The 10,367-nt window shown below is 37.7% G+C and overlaps 1 protein-coding gene across 1 annotated transcript; it reads left to right on the top strand.

Moving 5' to 3' along the window:
- Positions 1-1,594: 1,594 nt before the first annotated feature.
- LOC118801244 (trichohyalin-like) lies at positions 1,595-9,203 on the top strand. Its single transcript, XM_036561435.1, has 5 exons — positions 1,595-1,764; positions 2,879-2,939; positions 6,074-7,258; positions 7,559-7,630; positions 7,725-9,203. Exons 2-5 carry the CDS (start codon positions 2,915-2,917, stop codon positions 9,026-9,028), a joined length of 2,586 nt encoding a protein of 861 aa, XP_036417328.1. The 5' UTR covers positions 1,595-1,764; positions 2,879-2,914; the 3' UTR covers positions 9,029-9,203.
- The last annotated feature ends 1,164 nt before the right edge of the window (positions 9,204-10,367 follow it).

Genomic DNA, 10,367 nt, shown 5'->3' with positions numbered 1-10,367 from the left:
TTCTCTATTTTCTCGCCTCTTTTTCCCATTAATCTGGGATGGGTCGACCAGAAGGGTCAACCAGCCTGGGCTGTTACTTTTCACTTTTTCCCTTTTTTAATCTAATCTGACTATTTCTCTAAGCCAACTTTCACGCAGTGACTAATATACACGTGTTACTATTAAGAAGATAAGGGCCCAACCTTCATTAATCTCGCATGGTGTTATTTAGCTCACCTTATCATTACTGATTAGGCTATTCTACACTTTTACATCAACTTTCCTTTTCTCTATTATACTTCCCCTTTTTGCGGCGTGTACAACGCAATAAAACCCCAATTTAGCCCTAATGAACAAACCAGCGCTCACCTGAAATGCCGGCTAGGTGTGGGAGTAAGTGTGCTAAAGGTGTCGGCGACGCAGCCAGCCACAACACGTCCGAAGTTGGTGATGCCAAATTCTTGTCCGCAATCCTGTTCGTGACCCAAATTCTTGTGGTTTATAAAATAGCGATGATGTGAAGATGATGAAGGAGACTCCGCTGACGCCGTCATGCCTGTATAAGATGTTTATTACAAAGTAAAACAGCATCATATCAAGCACCATAAAGTACCTGAGAGGGGATCCGTGCCAATTCTAAAGTGTCCCCTCCGGAACAGAATATCCCAACTGCTTATATAGGGTACTTGTTGTTGAAAAAGAAGACAGAATATATGGTCCTTTTTAAAATGATCTCATCTGTTTGGAACTAAGAGAGGCCCACTCCCTATGGGGCCTTTGGACCAGGGGCCCCCAGCTTAAACATTCCAAACCTGCAAAAACAGAACACATGGAACTTCAGACATCAACTTATACTGAAAGTTAAGAGTGTTTTTGCCTTCTTCTATAAAGCCACCATTTTAAATATACCTCAACAATAATGTAGTTAATAATGAAATATAACAACTGATCAGCTGGATTTTAATACAGAGTTTGCTGGACAGAACAAACAGGTTACAGACAGTTAGAGAAGCAGCAGACAATCAGACTTACTGAGGAGAGAATCAGACTAACTTCTCAGAAGCTACAGAGCAGCAGATCTCAGACTTTAAACTAGCTTCACTTTTTGATCTAATTTGCAGTTTCAGTTTTAGAGCTCATTCATTTTTCATCTCAGACTGTAAAATATCAGACATGAAAACACGATCTGAAAGAGGAGAAAATTATTATTGTAAAGTGTTTAAAAATCTAATTGTAAATACAGCAGCAGCTGGAGTTCTTTAAAGGGCTCATATCCCACATTGTCTAGTATTTTATTTCCCCCCGAAGTCCACTTATAACATTTGTGTGGTTTTATATATAAAAAACAGTCAAAATTCATTTTTATAAGATAATTTTCCATCCTCTCTTTATCAATTAATGTGCCTCATTCAAAAAGCAGTGCAGGCTGAAACACTCCTTATAACTTCAGTGTTGACGGGCAGGGCGAAACTGCTGTTGGCTAAATAGACAGATATATGTTAATGTGTTTTTTGTGACATCACAACCACAGTGAACTCAAAACAGGCTGTATTATAGTTTCTATATATACTGTGTGAACTGCAGAGTGAACAGCACATTCTGAAACTTTAAACCTCTTGAAAATGATATTTACCCTGATGTGGGTCTTTAAAACTAAACAACAGCTTCAAGTCTTACTAAAGAAAATACTGATCTAATGTTTCGTCTTATATGTTTTCAGTATTTTAAAAGTTCTTATTTTGTCTCTGATCAGAGTCTCGAGTTGAGGAAGTCTATGTTCGTCAGGTGAGCATATTATTCTACATAAATCACACTTTTAAAAAAGATGGTTCTTCAAAGGTTCTTTAGTAAAGAATATGGTTCTGTATAGAACCATTAACAGTCGACAAACCTTTTGCAGGATTAAAGGTTTCTTTGCGTCATCAATGGTTCTTCACATTGATGGAGAATGTGTTGTTTATGGTTCTGTATAGAACCTTTTTAAAAGTTTTCCTCATAGCACCTAAAACGGTTCCTCTGTTGTACATAAGCTTGACATAACAGCTGGATGTAACAGTAAAAGAAGCTTTTTTCAAGCTGTATAGAACGATTTTCAAAAAGGTTCTAAATAGAACCAAGAACAGCGCGTTCTCCATCAATCTGAAGAATCTTTGATGATGCAGAGAAACCTTTAATCCTGTAAAGGGCTCTTTGAGTGTTCATGGTTCTATATAGAACCCCTTAAAGAACCATCTTTTTCAAATGTTTCCTTAATAATCTACTTTAATATGATTTTTAAATCTATGAATATAAACATTATTGTGTGTAAAAGCTGTTCAGGGCTGATTGTTGATAAAGTTTACATCTTCATTTCTGTTGATTCTCTTTCATGGTGTTGAGTTAAGTGTTGTTACAGTGTTGATGCTGATCAGTGTTCTGTAAGTGATCATGATCCTCAGAAGCTGCAGAGCTGAACTATTTTTAACTCATCTTTTCTGATGCTGCATTTCTGTGGATCTGTTACTCACTTCCTATGAGCTCATGACTGATGAATGATTTATTATGAAAACTAAAAGATGAAAAAGAGCTCTTATTCAGTTATTAATAAAATATTATTTATTAATAAATATTATTACATTATCAGCTCTGCTCATATTTCACACACTCGAATAGACAATTACAATTAATTAAGAATGAATTCATATATTAATTAAAATAAATGTATATTTATTATTATTTATTATTTGTTTTGGTAAAATTCAATTAATACATTTTCTGTATATACTGTTATTAATATCAGCTCTCAGTGATTCATACTGACACATCAACAGTGATTTAAACAGAGAAACAGTTACTGATCATATAACATACAGAATGACATCATGAATGAATCTTCACACTGTTTTATTCTCTTTTACAGAGAGACATAAACTGGACAGAAGAGGAGAGACTGAAAATGGAGGAATCTGCTCTGCTGACCGGTGAGGATGACCATGTTTATTTTTGTAAGCGTGTGTGTTTTTGAGGTTATGTTGGTATGATGTGTAGATCAGACTGCTGGTGAGTTTTATAGATTTATGAGGTTTTACAGCTTTTACTGAGGTTTTTCCATTAATACATCATTATATTGAGCAATTTATATTAAAGAGAAATGATACTGAACCGTCTGTGTGATTCATTTTAAAGAGAGATTAACTGTATCTCCTCTATATGAATCATTATACTGAATCAGTTCAAAGTCAGAGTTAAAACCCATTTCAGACATTTTACTGACTTGGAATTTAAACTAAACACCTTTTGCTTTAAGTGACACCATTAATTAATTAATTAGTTAAATAATACAAAAAAGTTTACTTAATTCTAGATAATATGCTTTTCATTAATGACCTTTCTTAATGTTACACGCTGATTTTCAGAATTTGGGAGGCATTTATTTCAAAACATTGGGTTCTGACTGCTCACTAGGGGTGGGAATCTCTAGGCACCTCATGATTTCAATTACGATTCAGAGGCTGTGATGCGATTATAAAACGATTATCGATGCATCTTTTTTTCTCTACAGGATTTCTATTTTCTCACTGTGTGAGGTACTTTTAAAGCAAAGTATCTGTAATGATCCATAATGAATTTACTTCCAATATCTTTTATTAATAAATCAAATGGAAGTGATGTGGTAAGTGAACTGGAAGGTTCTCATTCACTGCTTTTGTTTGGAGCACATGAGACGCTGCTGCCACTCATCAGTGATAAAACGTGCAGTTAGGGTGACATAAGATCCAGAGGCAGTGGATGTCCATGCAGCATATGTTACAGCTGTTCTACACGTTTTCTTTAATGATTTTATAACTTCGGTTTTGGTCTCGTTGTGGCGGGAGGGGGGTCGCTGTGTCAGTAAGACATCTTCGAGACAGTCTGCTGTATCTCAGCTCTAAAGTGTGCAACATTGTGCGAAAGCCCTGTTTCTCAACGATTGAGAACGAACGCAAATCCTTGGCAATAAAAGTTATGATAGAGTTTCTAATTAGATAGAGTTGGGTGGAAGCTTTGACATCGCTCGCTCAATGTTCCTCTGGTTGGCAGCGAGTACAACCGGTAGGAAAACAGGTGGAAACATGTAATATGGTTTCTCATGTTTGACGTTTCCAAAATATTTTACTTTAGTGTGACACAAATTGCATATAGTGTGACTCTTATTCTGGTCCCTTTTCCCCTGGCATGCAGACTGCAGGTCACTTGGCAACGCAGTCTTGCCTGGCTAGTAATGTTAGCTAATGTAAAGACAGAGATTTAAGACAAATATTTGGTGATGAACTGACTTATTCTCATTTATAAGCAATGCAGTTGGTTTCCTGGTACGATAAACCTGCAACGAGAGACTGTCAAACACTAAAAAGTTGCGAAGCTGAAGTCGCTTCTCTTTCGAATTTTCCCGTTCCACCTTAAATGGTGCCGCATTTACATTCTGGCGCCTCAGGCAGAATTTAAGGTGGAATGATAAAATTCAAACAAGAAGCTGGAGAATGAGAAGCGGCTTCAGCCTCATAAATCAGTCGAACGCTGAGAGACATTTTACAATAAACTGCTCTCCTTTTGAGATAAGGTTTTCTGGCGGAGATGGGAGGAAAGCGGCTAAAGCTAAAGCTTAAAGCAGAGCAAGAAGCAAGTCTGTGCTCTCGTTTACATTGTTTAGCCTAGACTAGGACATCAGCACATACTGAGACGTACTGGTTATTAAACATTGTGGCTCCCAGGGTGGTTTGATTTTTGTTGAAAGGACAAAATGGCTCTTCTTAACATTGGGATTGTGACTCCTGACCTAACCTGGCTTTTAATGTAGAGGGAGCCGGTCGGATTTCTCACTCATCCAGCTGTGTTTTTGTTATGTGCCGCCACAGACTGTCCGGGCGCTGCACTTCTGCACTTCTAAGTTCCGCCTTATGTGTTCCGTCAACATTATGTTATAAATTAAATATTTAGAAAACATCATCAAACATCATCCTCATAAACATCTAAAGTCTGACTACTTAAAATACTACTGTTTGAATAAGTTTGAAGTTACAGCTTAAATTAATTTGGTAGGATGTTCCATACATTTATATCAGTCTCTATAATTTTTACAGAAAATAACATTAAATTGATATATTACACTCAGCAAATACGTAGGAATTATGCACCAAAATTGGCAGAAAAATGCCATGTTTATGAGTGTTCACTGAATTTATTTCCACATAGAAAATCAACAAAACACATAATTTAACAAGGGGTCCTCAAATGTTTGCATTTGACTGTAAATTAGTAAATCTAAAAATGTTCTCTGTAATGATGTTCTGGTGTTTGTGGAGTCCTTTCAGATATGAAGAGCTGAATGGTGTCTGTCTGTGATGTGTGTTGTTTGAGTGAAAAGAGCTGTGAGTTCAGAGTTTGATACAGTGTGTTTGAGATGGTCATCTGTGTTTATCTGGACATTCAGTAAATCTTCAGTGAGTCGGGTCTAAAGGCTCTTTACCTGAAGATCAGTGTTTGTTAGAGCTGCAGGCTGTTTTGTTGCAGGAGATGTAGATGCAGATGTGAGTTTAGATCCTCAGAGATTCCTCTGTTTCTTTCTCTTATTATGGAGGGAATGTTGGATGGATGGATGTTCATATTTGTTTATTTGTTAAAGCTTTTTTCTTTAACGTTTCCCTCGTCATCATACACTCAGACAGCTGGATGCAGAGTCTGTGACTGGTATTCATTAAGAGGTCATTCAGACTGACGAGTAAAATTGAAAGAAAGCACAAAGCCAGTTATGCAAGTGTTACCAGTTTTAATGCTTGTTTATAAACAAAACAAGCAAAATATTAATCATTCATAAACACTGAATAACATCACACAGATATTTGATAAAAATCCAAATACAAAGGCAAATTGAATATCAAATCATAACCATTAATTAATTTTCTTTATTTTGTAAATTATTATCATTATAATTTAAAATATACAGTATAAAGTGAGTTTCACACTGTAAAAAGTTTTATTTTTGATATGGTTTGTCTCTATTTTTGGTTTGTAAAAACCCCAAATGTGACAAAATACAAAATAATCTAAATCATCTGAATCTGAATCATCATTTCAGAATTAAAGGAGGAGAGGTTTCCTGGACCTGTACTGAAGAACTTAATGAGCTTAACTGAAGAAAAGAGAGCAGAGGAGGAAAAGCTGAAGAGAGCTGAGACTGAACTGGAGAACACAGCCGAACAAACACACAGTAAAAAACAAGAACTAAAAGAGAGAGAGACCATCAGAGAGATCAGTCTGGAGATCAGAGAGATGCAGGAAAGAAGAGTGAGAGAAAGAGTGGAGATGAGACAAAGAGAGGAAGAGGAGATCAGAGGAAAGATGAGAGCTGTTGTGGATGATTTGAGGAGCTCAGAGGAACCAGTTAGAAAGATAAAGGAGAGAATAAAACAGCATGAAAAACAAAAAGATGAATGTAAGCGAAAGTTATCAGAGGAGAGAAATGAGGAGAAGAGGAGAGAGCTGGAGAGAGAAGTGAAGAGAGAAGAAGAGCAGATGAAGGAGGCTGAAGAGGAGCTGAAGAGGATGCAGGAGGAGAGGAGGATGATGGTGAAGAAGCTCAGACTGGAGATGGAGATCAGAGAGAAGAGTGCAGTAAAAGCAGATACACACTTCATAAAGTCCATCCTGCCTGAGTTCCAGCAGAGTGTTCAGACTCTTATGAGCAAGAAACAGAAAGAGTTTGATAGAGAGATGAATGAAAAAGAGAGAGAGATAGAAACACTGAAACTAAACCTCTCAGAGATGGAGAAAGAAAAAGAAAAGCAACTAGAAGAGAGAAAAAGGACTTTAGAAGAGAAAAACAGACAACTTGAACAAAAATACACTGAATTAGAAGAACATACAAAAACAATAGAGAACAAAAATAAAACAATAGATGAGAAGAATGAACTGCTGAGAGAGAAAGAGACTCTACTGGAGATCACAGTGAAAGAGGAGGAAAGCAGTAAAAAGCAGCTGGAGACTCTGAGAAAGGAGCTGCAGGACAAGAGCAGCAAACTACAGGAGATGATGATCCTACTGGAACAACAGAAAACTGAAGTGAGTGAAAAAGACAAACAGCTTGAAGAGAAGGAGAGACTTCTAAGTGAGAGAAACACACAGCTAAAGGAAAGAGACAAGCAGGTTGAGGAGAAAGACAGACTTCTAGAGGAGAGAAACAAGCAGCTGCAGGAGAGAACAGATCCAGACTCAGCAGCTCCAGCCAGGAGGAGAAACAGCAAAGAGTTAGAGCCTCCACTCTGTAAGTAAATACTAAGGTTGCATAAAGTTAAAACATATATCACTATGAAACACGAACCACACACTGGAGGTGTTACTTTACAATGTATAAGTGTGCTTCAGAAAATGGATTTCAATCCAAATTTAAATAAAAAAAGTCAACTACTCTATGATGTGCACTTTTATTTATGATAACATCAACATTTTGTGATTAAATCAAAATATTAAACAGCAACAGTATAACCTGTATGTGTATTTCATGAACTATACTATCTACAAACAATATCTAATCTCCATTATGTCTGATTTGTCTGTTTCCTAGTCAGTGGAGAGACTCCAGACTCAGCAGCACCACTCAGGAGAAGAAACAGTAAAGAAGGACTTCATCCAGATAGTAAATAATTACACTTTCATATTTTTTTAATAAATATTCAGATAATTATATCTACATACAGTAACATCATTTCCTTATTCTTGTTGATTCACAGTGAGTGGAGAATCCACTAGTTCAGCCTGTCCAGAGTCAGTTCCTGTAGCAGAGCTCAGGCTGGTGCTGCTGGGGAGGACTGGATGTGGGAAGAGAGCAGCAGGAAACACCATCCTGGGCAGAGAGGAGAGGAGCCAGGCTGGAGCGTCTACAGTGAGGCAGCAGAGTGAGAGCAGACAGGGGGAGGTGGCTGGGAGGCAGGTGACTGTGGTGGACACTCCTGACTGGTTCGGTCCTGGACTCTCTCTGGAGGAGCTGAGACAGGACGTGGGACTCTGTGTCCGTCTGTCTGCCCCAGGACCCCATGCCTTCCTCCTAGTCATACCAGTGAAGCAGTCTACAGGAGAGGAGAGAGGCATGCTGGAGAAAATGGAGGAGATCTTTGGAGAGAGATGTTGGAGGAACACCATGATCCTTTTCACTGTTACTGATGAAGTCCAAGAGAAGAACATTGAAGAGTTTATCCAGTCAGGAAACCAGGAGGTGCAGAGACTTGTAGAGAAATGTGGGAACAGGTTTCACTGTCTCAGCATTAAGGAGAGTGGAGATGGTTCTCAAACCTCAGAGCTGCTAGAGAAGATAGAGAAGATGGTGAAAGGAAACAGAGAGAAATTCTACAGCAGTGAGATCTACCTGGAGACAGAATCTCAGATCAGAGCAATAGAGAGAAAAATCATGAAGGAAAGAGAAGAAAAGAAGCTACAAGAAGAAAGAGAAATGAAAGAAAAACTTCAAAAGGAGGTGCAGAACTCTTTGAGAAAGATAGAGAGAGCAGTACAAGAACATGAAGGAGAGATAAAACAATTGAATGACCGAACAACTGAGCTAGAGAGAAGAATGAAAGAAGAGAGGGATGAAGAGAAAAGGAGAGAACTGGAACGAGAGCTAGAAAGAGAGTTCGAGCGAAGAACAGAAATGGCGGAAAAGGTGAAGAGATTAAAAGAAGAGAGGAGAGAGATGGAGGAGAGACACAGACAGGAGATGGAGGAGATCAGGGAGACGTATGAAGGAGAAGCCAGAATGGAGGCAGAGAGGAACCTCATGAAGATCATCCTGCCTGAACTCCAGAGAAACATTTTGGCCTCAAAGTCAAAGATGAAGGAAGAGTTCAGCAGACAGATGGAGGAGAAGGATGGAGAGCTGGAGAAACTGAAACAAAGCCTCTCAGAGCTCAGAGAGACTCACTCACTTCTGGAGGAGGTTTATGAGAGAACTGTGAGGAGCAGCTCAGACTCAGAGAGAGCAGCTGCAGCAGCAGAAGGGGGGTCTAAGGGAATCTCTCAGAGGTTCAGGGATTGGTTTTAGTGATGTACTCAGAGGTTCATCCTTACAGAAAAGAGGTTCCTCAGTCAGCTGTGATGATCATGGAGAAACAGCATCAGGTGAAGAAGTACATAAAGACAGTTTAGAGGAATGTTAAAGTGGTTTTGCTCTAGAAAAGATTGTTTTGCTGAGGGACTTTATGAAGGAAGAGAAATAACATAGTGTTCTTTGATAACCTTCTGTGAAGGAGCTTTTAGAGACTACCACTGTGAACAATTCTGACTCTAGAACAGTGCATTTCACATCAGACAATTGATTAATGAATGATTGTCATCTTATTCTATCAGAATTTATGATTTATATCAAATCATTTGTAAACTTTGCAAATTATAAATGTATTAAAACAAACTAACATTTGAAATGTGAATTCTGTGTGAGTTTAAATAAAATCTAATGATACCATGTAAATTCACAAGTCATGATCTCCAGCAAGCTGGTTAAAAATGTTGGCTAATTTTTGTTAGTTAGCATTAGCTATAGTTAATAAATAATACATATACATACATTTATATAACAGTTAGTTCCAACCTGATTGGTTGAGAAGCGTTCTGTGTTATTTTTACAGTAACTGAGCGCCTGTTGCTAAGAAGCGACTGACATTATGCTGCAGCTGCATAACTGTTACTACGTTTCTCCTTTAGCACATACAAAATAAATAATGGACACTAGACTTGTGCTGGTATTCAGCAATTTAGTATATGTACCATGATATTAAACACGTCCAGTAATGTTATCATGGACACTTTGACATACCGGCACTGCTTTTTTGTCGCACCTGAGATTGTTACACCTGCAGATCAGCTCCTCTTCCCCACGCTCTGATTACATGATACTGTGATATTGTCTAGAGGTGGATCGATCCAAATATCAGTGGTGGAAGAAGTACACAAATCATGTACTTGAGTTAAAGTAGAGATTACTCCAGTAAAAGTAGAAGTCCTCCCGTTAGACCTCCACTTGAGTAAAAGTATTTGCCTTCAAATGTACTTAAATATCGAAAGTAAAAGTACTAAAAGATTTATTCTGGCTCTAATGTCCTATTATCATTTTTGTGTGAAAATACTGTCACTCTTGGTAAACCAATATTTTAATAGAATGTCATTAATTAGTCTGACTCTGATGTCTATTAAAGTTATAAGCACAAAACACTGAAGAGCTAGAACCAAGTGGCTCTGAAATAACTTTTTATGAACAAGCAAAGCTTCAGTTTAAAATTTATTTGCAACTTAGTTACAAGTTTAAGTTTAATAAAAACTTGCTTTAAACTCAGGTTCACAAATGAGTTTTCCTTTACTATATTGCTTCTGTAGGTCTATGTTCA

This window comes from Colossoma macropomum, unplaced genomic scaffold (assembly GCF_904425465.1).
Source record: "Colossoma macropomum unplaced genomic scaffold, Colossoma_macropomum, whole genome shotgun sequence".
Lineage (NCBI taxonomy): Eukaryota > Metazoa > Chordata > Actinopteri > Characiformes > Serrasalmidae > Colossoma > Colossoma macropomum.
Note: the sequence above shows the minus strand (reverse complement) of the source record. Positions and strands in the feature narration are given on the sequence as shown.